General features: G+C 55.8%; 1 protein-coding gene across 23 annotated transcripts in view; it reads right to left on the reverse strand.

The window, feature by feature from the left end:
* Positions 1-75: 75 nt before the first annotated feature.
* Positions 76-21323, reverse strand: part of IQSEC1 (IQ motif and Sec7 domain ArfGEF 1) — a 382735-nt gene continuing 361487 nt past the window's right edge. For 8 of the 23 annotated variants that reach the window (XM_054681515.1, XM_063806625.1, XM_054681518.2 and 5 more), the window contains 7 exons: positions 18345-18484; positions 17849-17878; positions 16170-16295; positions 14539-14638; positions 12120-12281; positions 11196-11372; positions 76-4377 (listed from right to left, as the gene is read on the reverse strand). In XM_054681515.1, the coding sequence (XP_054537490.1) occupies positions 4364-4377; positions 11196-11372; positions 12120-12281; positions 14539-14638; positions 16170-16295; positions 17849-17878; positions 18345-18484 (749 nt within the window). In that variant the 3' untranslated portion in view covers positions 76-4363. Of the gene's footprint in view, positions 4378-5618; positions 5669-11195; positions 11373-12119; positions 12282-14538; positions 14639-16169; positions 16296-17848; positions 17879-18344; positions 18485-21323 lie in introns of all 23 variants that reach the window. The other 15 variants (XM_054681513.2, XM_016940505.4, XM_054681514.2 and 12 more) reach the window with 5 other exon arrangements.

Genomic DNA, 21323 nt, shown 5'->3' on the forward strand with positions numbered 1-21323 from the left:
GAAACTCATCAGCTGGAGATCTGGGTCTGGCCAACAGGGCAACTTCTGGACTTTTCAGAAAAAGTGAGAATCCGAGAGTTTCAAAGGATTTATTTGATTTCCCCACATGATCACAACCATGGTTTTACATTGATAGAGTCTGTTGCCACTGACAAACAGAATGCAGATGAAAACAAACGCACTCCTTTCCTCTCAAAGGTACACAGTGGGGGTGCCAGGCTTCTTGTGAGGGAGGTGTCCCTTGAAGTCTCTGAACAGTCTGGGGAATTCAGGACCTGATTCTAATTGCTTAAAACAACTCGGAGGCAAAAGATATTTTCCAAGAGGAGATGCATGCTGTGTGCAGTCTCGATGTGACTGCACACAGAAGGGCGACACAGATGCATCTGAATGGAGGGCAGGCCTCCTCCCTCTTGTCCTGTGCTCAGCACCCCCACCTCACCCTGCTCAGTGTTGCAATGCTGCCTTGACTATTGTTGTTACATAAAATACAAATGTACTGGTTTCTCAGGCAGGAAGGGTGATATTTTACAAGGAGAACTGTAAGACTGCGTGCTTACCTGCGGGCACAGAGCTTCCCGTGGCGCTGAGTCAACACCCAGCATCAGCTGTGAACATCTGTCTTTTCAGCTCATTAAAAAAAACAAGAGGCTCCTGCCGCATGCAGTGTGTGAGGGAAAGATCACTGCACTGGGTGCTGAAGACATTTTTAAGCAAGATGTGCACAGCATATTAGGATGAACTTTATTTTTACATTGTTGTACAATTCATTGGTAAACTTAAAAAAATACAAATACATGATTTGATTGTTGTCCCAGAAAAGACTTTTGTCACATTGCCAGCTGTTTCCCTCAGTGTCTCCTGCTCCTGTCAGCAATTCTGTATGTAACTGCAATAATTTGTGACTTGAGAAAGGTGTGCCAAAGGCGTCCTCACAGTGAGAAGGGACCAGGCAGACATCCTGGGGCCCTCGGCCGCCTCCTGCCTCCCCTCCCAGGGGATGTGATGACAGGACCCCGAAGCTGTGGCTCTGACAGGTGGGGATCTCTAAAGGGGACAGTCCCATGAAAGACACATGGGGACACCAGCTCACTGGGAGCTTTTGCTTTCCCAAACAAGATGTGGGCAGCATGACTCCAGCCTCTGGAACCCAACAATGTATCTTCCACAAACTTTTGATAAGCTTGCAAATAAAACAGGATGAAACCTCACTAGCCTGAAGGAACACACTGAGTGCGGCGGGAAACCCCGGGAAGGGCTCAGTGGGTTCCAGCAGTTCCTTACGCAAGGCCCTGCTGCCCAGCACAGCTCCAGGACACACCGAGGACAGTGCCACAGGCTGGCAGCCCGAGGCTGTGGAGCTTGCAGGATGGCGATGGAGAGGGAGAGTTTCCTGAAAGCCCCTCCTGGGGTTTTCTGTCTGTTCCTATTCATTACTGCTACCCTTCAGAAAGAGCAATTCTGTGCCAAACGGCCTGAATCTTTTCTGGAACAACCTAAAGGTTACAGTTAGACTCTCCTCCCGGCACAGAAGAGGGTGAGAAAAGCTGACATACTCAATATGTAATCGCTTTACTTCAACGATGTGTTTACAGTCACACCAATACATTTTGCAAACGCACAATACGCAGAGCGCAGCCTCACAGCTGACGCCAGATGACATGCAGCAGTTTCACGCTTCCAGGTCGGAACCACCTTCTCAAAATTGCGAGACAGAGAGTGCTTTGGGGAGCCTGGCTTTTAAAAAAGACCCAAGAATTGATGAGTCGGGGACACCAGGGCGCTTCCCTGACAGTCCAGACTGGACCCAATCACACGGTCCCATGCTGTTTCTTTCTGAGCAGACACCAAAGAAATGCCACGCCAATGGGAGGACACAGGTGGGCGGGTTAAAGTCACATTTTTAAAAAGGCTAAACTCTAGATTGCTGTATTTGCTCTCTGTGGAGATTAACAAAGTGCTTGGTTTGCAGATTTGCTGGTACGGTGATCTCAATGATATGACCGAGGCGGGGAGGGATGTGAGGAGGGAAATCGGCAAAACCCTGGCCAGCCGGCCAGCCAAGGTGACACACGGCCAGAGGGGGCTCCCCTCTCCTCCTGCCGTCCGGCCACGGCTCACCACGCTGTCCACTGAGCACGCGGCCCCGCGGCCCGCAGAGTCAGGCGTGAGCTTCGCCCTTTCTGAAAGGGCCTCCGCCTGGGCAGGCGCCGGGGGGCAGTCCTCGGGTCCCATGGCTTAGGAGCACAGCACTGACGGCTGCAGTGGCTCGAAAGGCTGAAACTACAAAGTATGGCCCGTGGGTGACTCGGGCACAGACCCGCCGCGTGCAGGTCTGGCCCCGGGGAGCGCATGGTGTCACCACAACACAGAAGCGACAAGAGCACAGCTGAGAGTCATGTGATGCCCTGGCAGCTCACTGGACCATGGGAAGGCAGCGGGGGCTCCGCCGGGCACTCGTCGGCTGGGGTCACACGGGCCACGGTGATGACACAGGGGTTCTGCTAGCACATGGCTACATGGAATTACGATGATCACTGCTACCACTCAGAAAACAAAACAGGAAACACACACACCGCCCTGGGTTGCTAAACGCTAAAGTCAACCTTCAGGTTCGAGAGTGGTTCCTGATGAAAACACTCTCTGAGGGCTTCGGCCTGGTGTGGGTTGGAGGCGGGATGAGGACGTTATGGTGTTGGGGAGACGAGGATGAGAGCTGGTCACTTTCATGTTGGAGATGAACACTTCTGCCGTGTATGGGTGCCCCTCTCGGAGGACTCTGAATGAGTGTGCGTCAAATCATATGCGCATAAAAGAAACATGGATCATGGAGAGTCACAGTTATCGCAGCCATTAAAGTGTCTAAGAATCCGTGTAACCAATGTCCTAAGACAACCAGCTTGTAACCAGCTGTCCTGAGTTGCTACTGTAGAGTGTACTGCAATTTAGCTATTTGCTTACCTGAAATAACAGCATTATAATACTATTTATGATAGTATTCTGTTAATAAAATAAGGATTTATACAAAGCAATACTGGACTTTTTAAACAGTTAGATGCTATGTTACTTGGCACAGTTAGTAATGATTGTGTAAAGATTTTAGCCAGTCCTAGAGGGACTTCTTTGTATGAAAATATGAAGTATCTGAATTTGTTCCTAGCATTTAGGGTTTGGTCTATTGTCTCACACACCCAGCTAAGGTACTGTCTTCCTATTAGGTAAGTGGAGCTCCTTGTAAGGTGGGTATTGCTAATGTGGACTGAAACGCCTGCCTTTCACACACAAGTACTACCTATACAGTATATATATATATATATTTATATATTTATATATTTATATTATATAAAGTTTACTTACGTATTTTCATCAACCATATCAGGTCTACTTATTTTTTTGCCCATTGTCAATAAAAGAGCAATAATGCAGCAAGTTTTGGGGTTTGTTTTGTCTGTTTTTGTATCTCATTTCTTCGTTTTCTAGGTTGGGTTTTCATATGCATGTACATTAGGGCACAGGGAGCTGAGAGCTGGAGTGGGGGAGGCAGTTCAACACTACTTGGCTGGCGGCACCGTTTCAAGGCTGATGGTGTCTGAGGCCCACCCATCCCTTAGACTGAGGTGAGCAGAGCCCAGGGTGCCAACAAGAAATGAAATCTGGGCCTTTGTTCCACACAACACCAGCCCTGTGGGCTCCTGGGGCTCCGGTTGGGCCGTGAGGGGCAGAGGGGAGAGATGGCAACAGAAGTGCCCCGGGTTTGGTGTGCGGCTGGCGACCCCCGGGCGTGCCCTGTGTGGTGTGCAGCTGTTTCAGGGAGCCTGGGACCCCTGCCCAGGCTGTCTACACAATTGTGCTGATGCCGCTGGGTTTGGCCTTGCTGCTGGTGGGGGGCGGCGGGGCAGGGGGCTGCCCATGGTGGTGCGCTGTGTGCCCCACGTGGGCCGAGGGCAGCGGCGGGTGGCCGTGGGTGTGGGCCCCGTAGGCTGGGTGGCCCCCATGGGGGCCGTGGTGGTACTGGTGTGCGTGCTGGATGTGCTGGGGTGGGTGGTGGTGGTGGTGATGATGGTACGGGGGAGGGTTCTGCATGTGGCAGTACTGGGTGTGATGCCCGTGCACGGGGGCCTGCGGCAGCCCCTCTGGGGGCCCCAGGTGGTGGCCAGCCGCAGAGTGCTGCAAGTGAGGCAGGACCACCGGTGGGTGGGGGGGTGGCAGGGCTGCGGCTGAGGGCAGGTGGGCCTGGGGAGGGGGCTTCCCTCTCTTGCTCCCGAATAAGGAGCCCAGGAGGGAAGATGAGTTGGGCATAGTCTGGTGTGGGCGAGATGGACACTCTCGTGTTGATGTAGCTCTCCGGCGCATGTGAGGACTGCTAATGATGGACCCCTAAAAAGGAAATTCATAGAAATCAAAATTAAAAGATCTTCAAGCACTTAGGTCAGAATGATTTTTTTTTTTTCAAATGTAAAAATTCACCCACTGACTGCTAAGCTTTTAGTTCAACTCACTGTCCAGAGGGTGGGGCTCAGTGAGGCTGGACTGGGCCCCGCCTCCTCTCACTACAGTGCAGGGCAGCTGGGGGTTACTGGCCTTGACCAAAGTGGGGAGTGAGGGCAGGGGAGGGGCCCATCTCTCTGACCACCACGGCAGAAGTAGGACTTCTGGTCTCATTCTGACAAGCACTTTGGTCCTGGCAGCAGCCTGAGGTTTCAAATTGGAACCCCTAGGTTGGGGTGTCTCTGCGCTGTGTGTGGCGAGTGCAGAGGAGCTGATGTGCCTGGAGGAGGAGCCCTGCTCCTGCTGAAAACAGGGCCCTCAGCTCTCCTGGGACCGCTCAACTGGGCTGAGGGCATGTGATCCGCCCATGTGGGTCCTGAGGTCTCAGGGGAGGTGGTTACAGGGACAGGTGGGGCTCAGAAACCTTGTCCTCTGGGAGAGTGGGCTGCCTAGGCATTTCACTACAGCTGCCTACTGCAAACCAAACAAGGAAAAAGAAGGTAACAGAAAAAGATCTGCAAGCTGAGGTAGAGATGTGAACAGTAATACAGAGATGGCCGGAGGATGAGTGAAATATCATGAAATCCACACTGAATCTCTCTCTCTCAAGACACTCCTCCTCCCACAAGCTAAGCAATTCCATGGTGTCCTGCCGCAGACACACAGCAATCAAACTCCAAGAAGAAAGCGATGAGGATGGGCGGGCGTGGAAGTCAAGGGTTCAGCAAAAACATCCAACAGCAAGTGTGGAGGGTGAGTGGGAGCCGGGTGGCCCGGGCGGGGGTGCCGGAAGCTGGGGATGGTCAACCATGCTCAGGGACCACAGGTGATGGGGTTAAGCAGAAACCAAAACACAAAATCCAGAACCACCTCCACTGTTGAGTCCAAAACAAGCGGTGAGAGGCATGGATATTTCTAGGCACAGAGAAGCTGACATGCACAGGGTTCCAGGCAGGCAGGGGCGGGGAGTGGGTGTCTGCATCTCTGTGCAGTAAGGGAAGGAAAAGCAAAAAAAAAAAAAAAAAAAAAAAAAAAACCAAAAAAAAAAAACAAAAAAAACCAGGACAACAGATATGGACTGGGGAAGGCGACACAGGACAGCCAGCTGGACAGAGGCGCTTCCTACTTACTTCCACATTGCTCTCTAGCGATCCCGCACTGCTGCGACGCCCTCGCTTCCCTGCCCAGAACATGCAATACCAGAAGTTAGACGCGGACATGAGGCTGGGGGTGCTGCCTGCCTGGTGCCACGCTGCTGCCACAGAGCCTGCACCCCTGCTGGGAGCAGGCACAGGTGCCGGGCCCACCTGCCCGCAGGAGCCAGGTGTGAGGGGTGGGAGGAGGGGCTCAGTGGGGAAGCCAGCAGCAGTGCAAGAATGAATTTTAAAAATAAAGTTTTCGAAAAGCAAAATTTTTTTTTTAAACCAGCCCCAATTTTGTACTCCTCCTGGACCAGGAGTCTGTTGAGAGGGACCCTGGGGCTGAGGCATGTGTACAGGTGGGCCTGACGCCCCCAACTTGTGTGTTCACCCCTGACTCGGGTGAATGGGGAGGGGTGAGGGCAGCTTCCACATAGCTGCAAACAGCATGGCAGGTACTGCATGCCTACCTTCAGTGATTGCCATATATATGTGTATATCCGCACACACACATATATGCTCCCACCTCCTTGGCAGGACGAGCACTGAGGGTGAAGAGGAAACAACTTCACATCCCCGCTTCCTCCCGGCTGCCCGCAGGAGCTCAGTTTTGGTTTGTGCAGTGCCCTGGCCAGGGGCAGGAGACAGGGTTGGGGACTGCCGAAAACCGCCTTCCAGCTTGGGATTCCTCTGCTTGGCACCACCCCCCAAAGGAGCCACAAAGCCTTCCCTAAGCCAGGAGGTCTCTGCCAGCATCTTCGTCACGCCCTAGCGCAGAGCACACAGTAGGCACTCGGCATGCGGGGTCCGTCAGAGCAAGGCCAGGTCTTCCTCTTGGCTCTGGGTGCATAGGGCCCAGGCCCAGCCTGGCCCCGCCCAGCCTCCACAGTCCCTCCTGAGGACTTCTCCGTGGATTTTTTGAGGAACACCAAGCCTGGAGCATGACAGGGGCCCAGCTCTCTGGGAGTGGGGATGGGAAGAGGGAGGGAGAAACAGTCCTCCCCACTTGACACTCTAGAAGCTTCCATCTGGGCAGCATCACCATGTATTGAGCACTACGCTGGACATGGCAACCCTATAGGCGCCACTGTGTCCATATCAGAGAGAAGAACACTGAGGCCCAATTCTCACAGGCAGCAGGGTTCACACCCAGACCTGCTCACCCGACCGCCTCTAAGGCTGGATAACTTGGCCATGCTGCCTTCAGAGCTGGACCCTAGGCCGGGCTGGGCCCAGGAGCCTGGAAGAAGGAAGCAACTGCTGGGCCTCCCCACTGTGCCCCGTCCCCAGCCTCTGGGAAAGCTACTGCACCTCCCAGCTAGCCCAAGGCCACCAGCCAGTGACAGGTGGAGGAAGTGCTGTGGGCTTCGAGCCTCCCCGTGCCATCTGAGTGTGCTGGGCTGTGCCTTGGCATGGCTTCGGCCTGGGCATCACAGCACAGACTCAGGGGAGTCCAGTTCCTCTGCCTTGTCTGCTGACCCCAAACCAGAGGTCCAGGTGGGAGTTGGGGTCAGCAAAGGGCTTTGGGTGGCTCTGGCTTGTGTGACGTGGCCCTCAGAGACCACTACTGGGAAAGGGCCACACGGCACATCAGGGCAAGAGGGCTCAACACCAGTTGCTGAAGACTAGGACAGCCAAGTAGAACCTTGGCCCTAATTCTCAGCCAGAAGTAAGAGGAGGCTCACATTTCCTTATTTTTCAGCCAGTGTGGGAAGAAGGGCTGACCTTCCTTCCCTTCCTGCCCAACACAGTGGTCCAGGGACATGGAGCAAAGTAGAGTCCAGCCTCCCAGGACATGGCCTCTCTCCTCCACCCCGCTCTTGGGTGGCCACGGCCATCAGACACTCAGGACATTGTGGTGCCATGTGGAAATGTGGAGGGACAGAGTGCCAATGTCTCTAGGTTTTCAAATCAGCTCTCTAGCCTACCCCTAACGCCTGGGACTCCTCTGGCTGACTAAAAACCAGGGCCAGAGGGGAGATGGCCTCCCCGTCTGTAACCGGCAACTCCTTCTGGCTGGCCTATAGCTTCCGACAGGACCTGGGCCAGCCCTGAAGGCTGGGGTTGGGGGTCCACATAGTGTCCCCACCTGGAGTTGAACATGGCCCTCCTTACCCCTGCCCAACTTGGGTGAACACTTAGGAGTTCCTTACTTGGCTGTTTTGGAGTGACGCTGAGTGTCTTACAATCTACTTTCTCAATGTCTCAGGTCAGCAAGAGATGCAGGGTGACCCCAGGGCTCCCTCTGTGCTGAGTCCTAGAGCCCTGTGCTCACAGGTACACCCACAACCATAACCGCCCACAGCCAGCCGTGCAGATATCCCATGCGTACGCAGCCTCCCACACCTGCCCTGGTTCACCGGCTGATGAAGTCAGGCAGGCCAGAATAGTGGCTCACACCACACACGTGCTGATCAGGCCAAGCCAGCCCTGGGCAGAGCCTGGAGGGACTTGGAACCATTTTTCTTGAAGGGCTCCCAGGATGATTCTTCACAACCTTTTCAGCTTCCTCAGAGTCAGGGCAGGGCGTCACGTGGCAGTGCTCTCCTGCCCACCCAGGATCCTCGTCCTGTGACCCTCAATGATGCTGTGGTTGGGCTGGTGGCCTTGCTCGCTGTCAGTGACCATAACAGAAATGATAGCTATGCACACTCGGCCGGCACTGCCTGAGCCAGGCATGCCTGAAAGGCTTTCCATGCATCGACTCCTTCGCTGCAGCTGGGGAAACGGGCCCACAGGGTCTGACCGCTAGAGAGGGCAGGCGGAGGTGGGGGATGAGCTCAGGCTGTCTGATTTTGGCATCTGCGTGCTGCACCATGTTCTCTGCTGGGCCTGACATGGTGGGGAGGGATGTGGCCAGGGCAAGAGGAAGCACCACCTTCTCTGGGCCCTGGCCTGCTTCACACGTGGCAGGGGCGCTTCTCTGTCCACCCACCACTGGTGCCTGTCACTGCTCCCCTGTAACGGGACATGAAGACTGCTGCAGGCAGGTCCTCTCCATAAGGACTCAGAGCTGGGCAACTTGGCCAGGGAGGGGCAGGAGGGCCGCTGGAGGCCACTGGTCAGTGTCCATCACCACTTGGCTGAACCCTGTTTCCATAGTCCTTGCTGGGTCCTTGGTCTTGGGTCAGCAGGGCTCTTGTGCCACTGGAATGAGCACCGGGTGGGGAGTCTTAGCCCAAGGGAGACCAGGGCTGAGACACCAGGCAATGCACTGCAGTGGGGCCGGTGCCAGCCCCCTTCCCTCTAACTCTTGGCACAACAGAGGCTTCTGCAGTCTCCTGAGGATGGGTTCCTTCAGGCACCATCTACGGCCACTTCATCAGTCCCCTGGCTTCATGTCTGTGGTATGTCCTCCCTTGGATGGATGTCGAGTGCAGACCTGGGACAGCTGCTCTCAGGGTCTCCTGCTCCAGGAGCAGTGACGTGTCAAACATGGAGGGGACACTGTCCCGCAGGCTCACCTCTTCCACAAGCTCATCGTGGTGTTTCAGGCTCAGTGCTGTGAGGGCCGTGGTGAGTGAGGTGGGGCCATGCTGCCGCTGGGGAGCTTGCAGCCCCCATCTGGTCCAGAGCACATCTGACCTTTCCTGCTGCCAGCCCTGCCCCTCCCCAGGAAGGCTGCCAGCACCTGCCTGTCCCGATGGGAGATCACAGGTGGCCTCTCCCCAGCCTGGGGTCTCGGCAGCTGCCTGGACTCAAACCCCACCTCGCTTCACCCCCAAACCTTTCTGGGTACAGGGGGGTCCCTGAGATCTGTTCCTCCTTTTGTTTCAATGGCAGGCCCAGGGTGGGGTCTCAGTCCCTATTGTCCGTCTGAGCTCAGAATTCCCAAATGACAACAGCAATCGTCACCCTACATGAAAGCAGCTGGCCGTGGGCCCACCCCTCACACGAACGTGGGGCCGGCACGTGGCTGTCCAACCCCCAAGCTCTGGCAGAGGGTGGACAGCTGAGGTCCTGACTGCTGGGCCCTGGGGTGGATGGCGCTCAAGGGCCTCGGTTCTGGCAGAACTGCTGCTGCCTGAGAGGGGCTAAGGGAAGGGAGAGGGCAGGGCCTGTCACACTGCACAAACTCAAACGGAGGCTCTAGCCCACAGCCTGCAGAGGCCCAAAGCAGTCCAGTGACATTTAGCTGTGTTTCACAAGGCCACTGGGAAAACCAGTGGTTCTCAACCAGGGATGATTCTGTCCCCCAGGGGATACCTGGCAATTTCTGGAGACATCAGTGACTGTCATGACAGGGAAGATATTACTGGCAACCAGTAGTAGAGGCCAGGAATGCGAGTAAACATCTTGCCAAGCCCGGGACGGTCCCCCAGCAAGGAGTCACTTGGCCCAAAATGTCAATCAAGCCGAGGTTGAGAAGCCCTGGGTTCAACCCTCATGCTGGCAACTGGCAATGAATTTCTGATTTTTTTACCATGGCAAATAATAATAATAATGACAAAACGAAAACAAAGGAAAAAATCCAACTTAAAAAAAGGGCAGACTCCAAAGGGCCTGAGAGGGACTAAGCTGAGGGGAGGCAAGGCTGCTGACGGGCAGGTGCGGGAGGGAGTCCTAAGGTGGGGCAGGTGGGACAGGCAACCCCAGGAGGGGGGGTTTTCCCAAAACAGGCACACCAGGCTCCTGGGGCAGACCTGCGTGGGACAAGCTGGGCCACTGCAGCCCCAGGCAGTCCCCGGGGCCCCTCCCAGGAGAAGCTCGCTGACTGGTGGACAGACTGTTCGGCGGAGGGCGGCTATGATACCCTCCCGTACACTCCTTGAGCAGCAACACAGGCTGCAGCGGCACGAGCCGGCACCCACCGGTCGGCCAGTGCCTCTTTTCTCTTCTGCCCCACAAGGGAGAGCCTGGGCCACAGCTGCTGGCAAAAGCCCCTGAGCCTTGCTGCTCCCGGTGCCCCACTCCCAGGAATGTAGGCAGTTTCAGGGGTGCTGCTTGCTTGGAGGTTAAACAGCTGGCAGCAAATTAAACACACACAGAAACAAAGAAACAACCACAACATCACAGTTCCCACCAGGGCTTTCCCGGACCCCGGAGCCAGCCCTGGCTGCTGCTCAATGGCCTCTGGGCTGGACGAGGCCCGGGTTTCCCAGGAGAGGAGGCCCCGCAGGGAAAGCAAGACCGGGGACAGTGGGCAAGGGGGCGCCAGACAGATTAGCGGGTTCCGCGCAAGTTCATTCATCAGCATGAAGCACAGGGACGCGGCCGCACAGAGAGCACGGGACACAGCCGCCGGCTCACTCGGGCTAGAGCGACTTCCCAGATCAATAAACAAGTAAATAAAACCCCTGGAAGAAGAAAGGGAAAATGGGGGTGACTTCCCCAGCTAATTCATGTGCAATGCCTTTCTTTTTGACGTTTGGGTCCTGTTTCCCTGTGTCTTTTTGGGGCGCCCTTTCTGTATGTCACACGCTGCTCTGCTTTGCGGAAGGTCAGGGGAAATGCCGCACTGGCCTCGCCGCAGGCCCTGCCCCGCGTGATGCATGCCCTGAATGCAGACGCCCTGCCTCGGTCTTGCATGCGCTGGGCTAGCAAGGTGGTTCTAGGTCAAGCTCTTACCGGCTTCCGAGAGGTCCCGCAGGGAGCTGCTGAGGGCACTGCGCTTGAGGCCCTCACCGCTGGCATAGCTGTCGTCCAGGCAGGCCCGGCTCAGTGTTCCGTTGCCCGACTCCTTTTTGAGGCTGGAGCACTGGGACATGCTGGGCCGCACGACGCCTTTCTGCTTCTCGAGCTCCGCTGGAACAGAGAGGGTGAGGGTCCTGGTGAGAGGAGCACAGCCTAGAGTGGGCAGGAGACGGGGCCTTCTGCTTGGAGCTAGCACTGTCCTGAGCCACCATCTGCTTGGAATGGGGAAGGGTTGTTTCTGGGAAAGAGGGTGTGATGGCCACCCTGGACAAAAGAGCAGAAAGGAGATCCCAGGAGGGAGGCTAGAGAGACCAGAGGGCCTTGTGACCTGCAGGAAGGATAGTCACCTTCCAGGCTCGGGAGTGGACAGGGAGGCACAGACTTGCCTGGGTCTGAGAGATGAGCAAAGATTAGCCAGGGTCTTCCACAGAGAGGGCAGTGGTAGGGAGTCCCATGTGCCTCCAAGGAGTAGACCTGGAGCCAGGGAGTAGACCTGGAGCCAGTGATGGCCTTGGCTGTGTGACCCATCAGTCGGTTGAGCCTGATGCAGAAGATGACGAGGTGCAGAGAGGCCAGCTGGGAACTCTGCGGGCTCTTGCGCACGGGATGACCAGAGAGCCAGGGTATTTTGATGGACATACGACAGGCAACAGGTAGGGCGGGTCATGGATTGGACTCCCTCTGTGCCTCCTGCAGCCTGGGAACACAGACTGCCCCATCATGTGGCCATAGGGAAGGCCAGAAAAGACTGGGGGACATCTTGTCTCTGTGAGCTCAGAAGTCACTGCCCTGACATGGGGAGGCAAGTGCCAGAGTCTGGCAAGTCTCGGCCTTCTGTCCATGAGGCCTGGTACTCACACTCTATCCTGTGCTTCTCCATCTCTTGGACTTCCGCAATGGACTCCCGCAGGTCATCGGTGAATTTCTTCCGGTCTTGAGGGTTGGGGGCGTTGAAGTTTATTAACACTTTGATATCTGCTCCAGGGACAGACGAGGTGAGCCGGATGCCATTGGGGTAGTCTGCAAAAGGGAAGGAGAGGGGAGGAGGCCCACGGGTCTCAGTGTGTTCTCTGCAATCTCCTCTCTGGTCAGGAAACAATGGTAGGGCTGAGTTGTGCGTGAGCCTGGGATAAGTGCCGGGAGTCCAGCCTCCGCAGTGGCAGGCTGCAGGGGTGCAGAGCAACCTCATCTCCCGACTTGGGAAAGATGGTCTGTGTCGCTCCACATGTGACTCAGGGACAAAAGTGGTCGAGCTCAGGGGAGGCTGCTGGGGCCACCATTCTTCCCTAACTTTAAGGTTGTGGAGACCCAGCCCCTGACTTCCAGGTCCTTGGGCACTCTGCCAGGTGCCGAGTCCTGGAGGAGGACAGAGGTTGCGTCCTGAGAAAGGTGGGAGTCTTCTCTAGTCATCTCAGTTCTGGACAGCAGTGAGCGCCATATTCTCCCGAATGGCCTGTGGCCCACAGCTCCCATGGGGTGCACTATGGGCACTCCACAGCCAAGGAACCCTGTGCCCAGACCTGCCTGGTGCCACCTCCAGGCTCTCAGGGTCCCTGGGGCTTTGGTCTCCTGGCAGTGCTGCTCCGGCAGCGGGAGTCACTGGCAGAGCATCAGCCACTGGATGTTTGAAGGTTCTTGGACCAAGTACCAATCCCACCTTGGCTCAGACCAGGTGGGCCTGTGAGCAGCTGCAGAGTGCTCCTGTGTGCACATGTATGTATATGCAGCCCATTACTGCCACGTGGGAACATGTGCCTAGTGACACCAAACCTTCTGATTTTCAGAGAGGCCCAAAATATCTACATTGTGATGTAGAGACTGGCTCAGCAAACTTTTTAAAAATATGCAAACCATATAAAAGATAACTGAGCTGGGCCTGCCTCCCAGGCTGCCAGTTTGAGACCCCTGGAATGACGGCATGTCCTATAGAAGCTGCAGGCTTGGCTCTTGCCAGCACCCGGCACCCACGATCTAAGGCCAAGCCCTGGGACCATAGACATGATCCAGGTGCAGCCTCTGCCCTGATGGTCCACAGTGGTCCTGGCCCCCTGCTGGGAGCTTTGCTGCCAGGATCTCACTAAGTTCCCACCCTAGCCCTGGGCAGCAGGGGTCAATGCCACCATCTCAGAGAGCAGGCTACTGCTGGTCAGGACAATGTGGGGATGGCACTGGCCTCCCCTGGGACCAAGGCAAGGCATGACTTGCAGCCTGCGATGGGACAGGAATGGCAGGAGGTGGGGAGGCGGCCAGGGCAGGCATGCCGTGCCCCTTGTTGGGCACGTGGGGAGCAGGGCATACAGGGAGTGCAGGGTCTCCTACCGGGCTGTCCCTGGTCCCACTGAAGACTGAAGGGGACAGAGAGCCCCAGATCCAGGCGCAAGGCCTGTGGTTTTGGATGGTCCAGCTGCAGGTCCCTGACACTGTTCTAATCCGCAGATAGAAGGCTGATTAGACAGACAGTGACACCTAGTTCTGAGAGGATAAGGGACCCCTACTGCTCAAGCATGGACACTCAGCTTCTTTCCCTAGGACACTCCAGGTGGCCCCCTGCTCCCCAGCCCAGGAGGACTGGCTCAGCCTCCAACAGGGAAGGGACAAAGGAGGGGGAAGAGAAGCCGTGGAGAGTGAAAGGAGCAAGGTAAAATGGAAGCCAGTGGGGTGCTGCAGGTGTGAGCCTCCCAAACTCCCAGGCCTCACCCAGGGCCTTCCAGCAGGGCATCAAAATTAACCCTTGCAAAGCACTGTGTTCCGGCAGCTATGATGGGGGCCCTGTGGCAGGCACTACCTTACAACCCAGGCAACAGAGGCCAGAGGGGTTGCAGAGCCAGGCCACACAGCAGTTGAGCCAGAGCTGGGATCTGAACCAGGCTGAGGGGCTCAGTTCTTCACTTCCGCGGACACTCATGGGTTGCTGTCGCTTGTGTTCTGGGCCATGTTTGCATATCACCTATGACTTAATGTTTTTCTATCAACATTTTATTTAAATAAATGTATTTCTGCCATAAATTTAAAAATCTTATCACCTGCAAGAAACGAAGTACCAGTAAAAGCGAACTGAGTGTCTGTCCAGTGTTATTACATGAGGCTCAGCTGACTGATGGGCCTCTTGAGGGTCTGTGCCTACAGCTCACCGGAGCTCCTAGCTGCAATCTGCTCTCTGGGGATAAAACAGGGGTGAGCGTCGAAGCCCCCCGCGGTTCTGTCCTCAAAGCAGCCAGGAGAAAGAGCGTAAGCTGGGACATGTGCTCTTCCAGGCAGGCCCTGGGGGCAGACTTACACTGGTTCTCGAAGAGCAGGACCTGCATGCCGTACAAGGAGAAGGACTGTCGGAAGCTGTACGTCACCGAGTTCTTCTTCTTCTGGAAGATCTTGGTGACCTGGAGGCAGCCAGAGACAGAGCTGAGCTACAGTGTCTCGGGGGGCACTGACTATGTGGGACCTCTGGTCAGAGGACCCTCCTGGAGTTCAAAGTCAGGAGGACAGGGACAAGCCCACGTGAGTGGAGGGCATGGGCTTCCACTCCAAGACTCGGACAACGGTTCCTGTCCCCGCAACCCCGATGCCATCTTGGCTGGCAACAAAGCCCCACAACCTGGCACAGAGGCGGTAGGCACTTCACAGCATGGAGCCCCCTCAAGTGCCTTCTCACAGCCAGGTGAGGTGTACACACCTGGGGCTTGGCACCTTGAGGGGCAGGAATGGACAGGTGGTGCTCACTAGCGCTGATCTTGGTAAGAAGCCATGGCTTCCTTTCTCGGGAACAACCAGAGTGTGAAGCTATGCCTGGTGATGGCCTGCAGGGAGACTGGCCCCTGGGCTAGCGACGTGATCCCTGAATCCCAGCTGGCCTGCCACGGTCCTTGGCTGCTATTCTGGTCTACAGTAGGAAAGGAACTTTCCAGTGTGGCAGCCAAAGGCTGGGCTGGGAGGGGAGAGGGGAGCTCACATCTCCCCGGTCTCCAGGGCATGCCAGGCACCATGTAAGGTCTTACGTCCAGGACCTCACTGGACCCCTGCCACCTTCTGAGAGATTCATCTTACAGAGGAGGAAACTGAGGCTCAGAGATGTGAAGGGATTCGCTCAAGGTCAGGAGTTCTTCATAAAGGATTTGAACTTACACGTCTGATTTCAACATCAGTGGTCAGAGAGGGGTAGCCAGTCCTCATACCCAATCAAGAACATGGGCATCTTTGGCGAGAAAGCCCGTGGCATGCAGGGGTACAGAAATCCAAAGGACAAGCTCTCCCTTCTCTCTGCAGTGGGCACTTCTGCCCCCGTCTGGCTAGCATCCATGCCACCTTTTTTTCTGGCAAGAGCTCCCCAGTTTCCTTTTGGGGAAACCTCCAGCCCTTGTTTCCTTCAGTCCATAGGTCTTGCAGGGACCAGCTCAGGGCTCCAGGAGGTGGGGCTTGGGACCTAGGCCTAACCAATCAGAAAGCACTGCACCTGCCTGGCCTGGAGAGGCTTAGGGAGGGATGTGCAGCGACAAGCGCTAACTCTGCAACCTCTGCTCAGTCTAGGAAGAGGATTCTACAGTTGCTCAGCAGACAGGATCAGGTCTGGAGCTGCTGGGGCCACCTTCCCCTTCCTGGACAGAGCCTGTCTGAGGAAGGGGCCTGCCCGAGGAAGCATCACACAAGGTACAGGTGCAGACAGCACACAGGAGTGCTGCTGACGTTGGCAGAGGCTCTGGAAACAGCTGGTACTAAAGCCAAAGATCCCCCTCTGGACCTGTGCATGAGCCAATGAAGTCTGTCTTCATATGCATCAGTGTGAAAGACACCAGGAAAACCCTCCCTTTTGCACCCCCACATGCATGCACATCTTCCCCATGCAGACAGCCAGACGTGGACCCCTGGCTCAGGCTTGAGGTCCCTGCTACAATGCCTTGTGGGTGAGCCACATACCACCAGGAGGTCGTTGAACAGGAAGATTTCTCGCTGGTGTAGTCCGAGTTTCTGGGGCTTGTTTGGGTCTGGAACCTCAAAGAGCCGGCAGTAGCAGACCAACCGACGGTGGGGCAGAGAGAGCACCTGTGTGGGAAGAGGCTGTCCTGCCACGGCCGCCCAGCTCTCCTCTAGGAGCCCTGGGGGCCGCAGTGGAGAAGTCTAGCCCTTCAAGCTAGAAACCCGGCACGTGGGCCTTGAGTTAAAAAATGCCTTCCCTCACAGACATTGAAGAGCAGATATGTCTTTTGGCTCATGGCAGTTTCCCGTACTCTGTTCTCAGGAGCCACTATTTAAAATCCCGTTATCTCTGCTCTCCTGAAGGACTAGGGACGTGCCCCAGCTTCTGCTGAGACCTCCTTTCCATTCTTTTGGGCAGGTACCAGGCTTCTTAAACTATCACGTTCACCTGGGAGCCTCTGGCCAGACAGCGAGTCACATTTTGAGCCCCCACAAGTGCCGGTCATAAACATGAGGCCACTGAGCCCTGCAAAAGTCTTTACAGAGAGAATCTGCTCTAGATGAGGAAAAACTGAGGCACAGAAGTAATGACAAAACTAGGAAGTGGCAGAGCCAGGATCCAATTCCAGGCCCCAGGACTTTTCCCACCCAACCAAGCCTCCCCATAAAAGATTCCTATGGTCCTGATGCCTGAAAGACTCTCCAAAATCCTGAGCCAGCAGCCAACACTCTGTGGCACTTGCCCTGGACCCGTCCTCTCTCTGCTCCCCACATCTACCCTGAACATGCCCCTGACAGCTCACGCAAGCTCCCAACATGGTCATAGCTCCAGCTGCCCTTGAGGCCCAATGCCTCAGGGCGAGGGATGAGCCATCAGGGCCTGGCTCTGGGAGTGCCCAGGTTCATGCAGGATGGGGGAGACGGTCAAACGGGTGGGATCCCCGGGATCACCGTCCTGAGGCCAGGGGCTTGACTCTGCCAGGGGCGCTCTAGGCCAGGGCTGCCTGAGTTTGGCACATCTGGGGGTTAAGATGAGGGGGAAAATGTGGCCCAGCCTGGGGTGCTTAGGTTGCAAAGGTGTGAAGGAGAGAGGATGGGAGGGTTCGAGGAGCAATGGCTGGAGGTGGGAGGGGCCTGCTCTTGCAGGGGAAGCTGGGGAGGGTGAGGGCATGCAGAGCGGCTTTCAGGACTGAGGGACAAAGTCAGTCCACAAGGAGGGTCATGGTGAGCAGCCCAGTCACCCTGTGTGCATGTGTCCTGGGGCGTGTGGGCACACCACAAAGCTATGGCAGAGGACGGATCCTGGGGGTGAGGAGGCAGGCACTGGGAGAGCCTGGGGCATGGGATGTGGGGGACAGAGCACAGAGCAGGGCCAGGTAGCGGACAGGGCAGGGCCTCAGAGGACACACCCGGGTCTGTTTCAGGCGCAGGGTCTGGGGGCTGGGCTCAACAGGGCGTCAACAAGAGGGAGCAGGAGTCTCCCCTGACAGCACAGCCTCAGGGCCTGCAGAGATCTGAGGCTGGGGTAATTACGAACATCTGATTCTCAGCACCCCAGCAATGAACTCAAGCAGCCAGCACTTGGGCTCTGGGAGCCTGGGGAGCCGGCAGACTGGCTGATGCTGGGCCTCCCCAGGGCGGCGGGCTACCCACAAAGGTAAAACCAGAGAAATACTCACACAGCCGAGCCCGGGATGCAGGGATCCGATCTGCAGGAGAATGTGAAACCAACAAAAGGGTGTTCATGTTTCAAAGCCATGCCCAGGCCAATGCTGCAAGTGCCCCCTCCCTACACCTACCCTTGGGATCCACCCAGCCAGTATGTGGGGTACCCACTCTCTCTGGCAGAGCTCTCTGAGGGGTCCCAGGGGACTCCTGGACCACCCAGGAAAGCCTGCCAGTGTCAGGTGCCCAGAACTCAGCCACTGCACAACCCTGGCCTGCTAGATTATTAAGAGCCTCAGCTCTCTTCAGATTGTAACGCAGAGCCAATAGCTGTTATTCCCAAATATGACAGGAGACACTTGAAAAAACCCCCAAGCCCTGGCAGAATTCACCAGCCCTGCTGGAAGGGACCACACGGAGTGGGGTGGGTGGGTGGGAGTGAGAAGGCCTGGCAGGCAGCCCCGCCCGGGTGGTGCTGGGGCCCACCACGTACCAGGGCCCATCACATACCGGCTTTTTCCCCACAATGAGCTTCTCCACCTTCTGCACCTGGGACACATGGTCCTCATTGGTCTTTAGCTCTCGCTTACGGATCCGTTCATAGATCCCGATCAGCATCTCACGGGGAATGTCCTCACCATCGTCCACACCTGGGTAGGGGATGCAGCTGGATATCAGGGTGGGCCCCAGGCTCACTCGATTTACCAGTTTCTAAAGCAAATCAGAGGAGCGAACCTTCCACTAGACCCAACAGAACCAAAGAACTCCCAGGCAGGCCCACAGCAACAGGACATTTTCAGTCAACACAAATTTCCTCAGTCCTCCTACCAGAACGGGCCCAATACTTCCGACCCGGTCTAGTAGGCGATGGGTGTCAGGGGCTGAGCCACCTCTAAGCCATTTTCAGAGGGCTTTATAAATGCTACCCTGCTCCATGCTAACCACAGCCCTTCGAAGTGGGTATAATCATCTCCATTCCACAGATGGGAAGACTGAGGCTGAGGTGTGGGGAGGCTGGAGTATAGGGAGGCTGGGGTTTGTTTGGGCTCCGATGGACCTGGGGCCACGTCCTACTTTCACCCTTACTAGCTGTGTGACTACGGGCGAGTGACTGCCTCAACCATGCTTGGTGTCCTCCTCTAAAACACGCTGCCCACAGCACAGGCTTGTCGTGAGGAAACGAGGGGCGCCTGGGGCGTGCCCAGCTCTGCATCTGAGCGGTGAGAGTGCTGCAGTGGTTGCTGTTGCTGGCCCACATCACACGGGCAGAGGCTGGAGGCTGGGCTCTGACCCAGGGCTGCCCTAACCACAAGCACACACTGCTTCTTTCTTCCACCCCACTCTGAAAACCGCTGTGAGCAGAGAAACAGCCTTATACATATGGGAAATGCAAACTCATTTTGCAGTGAGCTCTACCCTCACCCATCCGCCAGGCTGCAGTCCAAAAGGCTGCAGGGCTTGGGGAACATGGACCTCCCACAGATGGCTGGCAGGACAGGAGATGCTCCAAGCCGGGGTAGGCAACCTGGCAATGCCTGTCCAAATGACAAGTTCTAGCACCCTCTGGTCCACTGACTGCATTTGGGGAACTTATCCCATGGGAAATGAGACACATACAACGTTATCGCAGCACTGTTTCCAAATGGCAAAAGGCTGGAAGTAACCTGTGTACCCATTAACAGGGGAGTGCTCACCAATCATCCCACATCAGCACGACAGACTACTTACTACGCACCTGCCAAGAACAGTGAAGAAGGCCACAGTAAAGCACATGGGCCGTTTCTCTTAGATTTAGTAAGTGGGAAAAGCAAGGTGCAAAGTAGCAGGGGATAAAACCATTCCTGCATATGTGCACTTGCATGAGCGGAGCACAACTAGGGGGCACAGCCAGGAGAAGCCAAAATCGAGGAACTTCAGGGGCAGAGGCTATGCCCTGAGCAGGCGGGGCAGGGTGGGAAGGAAACTGCTAGGCACCTTCCAGTATTTTTTATTTATTTTTTCCTAAATAGACATTATTTTTAGAGCAGTTGTAGGTTCTCAGCAAAATTGAGCAGAAGGCAGACTTCCCATGTATGCCCTGCCCCCCGACACTCACAGCCTTCCACGCTGTCGCCATCCTCACCAGAGTGCTCCATTGGCACAATGATGAGCCTACACGGACGCGTCAGCGTCACCCGAGGTCCATGTTTTAGATTGGGGTCCACTCCAGATGCTGTGATTCTGTGGGTTTGGGCAAACGTAGAACGACCCTCATCCACCATTATAGCACCACGCAGAACAGTGTCACCGCCCTAAAAATCCTCTGAGCTCCGCATACCCATCCTCCCCTTCCCCAGCTCCTGGCAGCCACTCATCCTTTTCCTGTCTCCATAGTTTTGCCTTTTCCAGAATGTCATAGAGTTGGAATCACATAGCACGCAGCCTGTTCAGACTGGCCTCTTTCACTCAGTGCTACACACTTAAGTTTCCTCCACATCTCTTCATGGTCGATAGCTCACTTCTCTTTCGTGCTGAGCACTATTCCACTGTCTGGAGGCACGCAGTTTATTTATCCCTTCACCTGCTCAAGGACGTCTGGTGGTTGCCACGTTTTGACAGTTTTGAATGGAGCTGCTATAAGTATCCGTGTGCAGGTTTTTCTGTGGGCCTAAGTTTTCAGTTCTTTTGGGTAAATATCAAGGAGCACAACTGCTGGATCATATTACTTTCTGGCTTTCAAACTATGTGAATATCCATTCAAAAAATAAATTAAAAAATTTAAAAACAAACTTTAATAACAAGGAAAGACTCCTGGACTGGCTTCCGTGGTGAGCTACTCCGCCTTCACAGTCCTCCAGCCCCCAGGGCTCTCCCTCTGCGGGACCCACTGGACAAACTGCGCTGACCCACTCCAGAGAGGATGTGTGTTGGGGAGGGGGTGAGGATTTCCCTACAAAAAGGACAAGCTGTCCATGCACTCGGCACAGAGCACCAGGCTGGCTCCAGGAGTCCAGGGACCTGCCTGGCTTCAGCCATTTCTTGGTTGATGTGACCCTGGGCAGGTCCCTTCCTTCTCTGAGCCCTGATCACCCATTCTGAAGCATGAGGAAGATGAGAAAGAATGTCCCTGAGCTCCGGGCTGAAAAGGGGTGACTTGGTGGGGACAGCCCAGGCTTGGGAGACAGAACCTGCAGCTCCCTTCTTGGGAATGGGGTGCACAGCCCCTTCCATGGGAAGTGGGGAGGCTCCTGCCACCCTGTCATCCAGAGAGCTGGCAGTACTGGGTACAACCATGGACAGGACCCACAGAGCCACTGCCACTAAGGTACAGACTGGCCGCCACCTGACTCAGCAGCCCTGCCCTGCCAAGCCTTCTCTACTCTAGGCCAGTCATTTCTGGTTCCTCCTGCTATGTCTCATCCAGCATATCCCAGATGACGTGCAGGAGGTTCTAAAGTAAGAAAAAAAAAACGTGGCCAGGCACGGTGGCTCAAGCCTTTAATCCCAGCA

The sequence above is a fragment of the Pan troglodytes genome, chromosome 2, assembly GCF_028858775.2.
Source record: "Pan troglodytes isolate AG18354 chromosome 2, NHGRI_mPanTro3-v2.0_pri, whole genome shotgun sequence".
NCBI classification, from domain to species: domain Eukaryota; kingdom Metazoa; phylum Chordata; class Mammalia; order Primates; family Hominidae; genus Pan; species Pan troglodytes.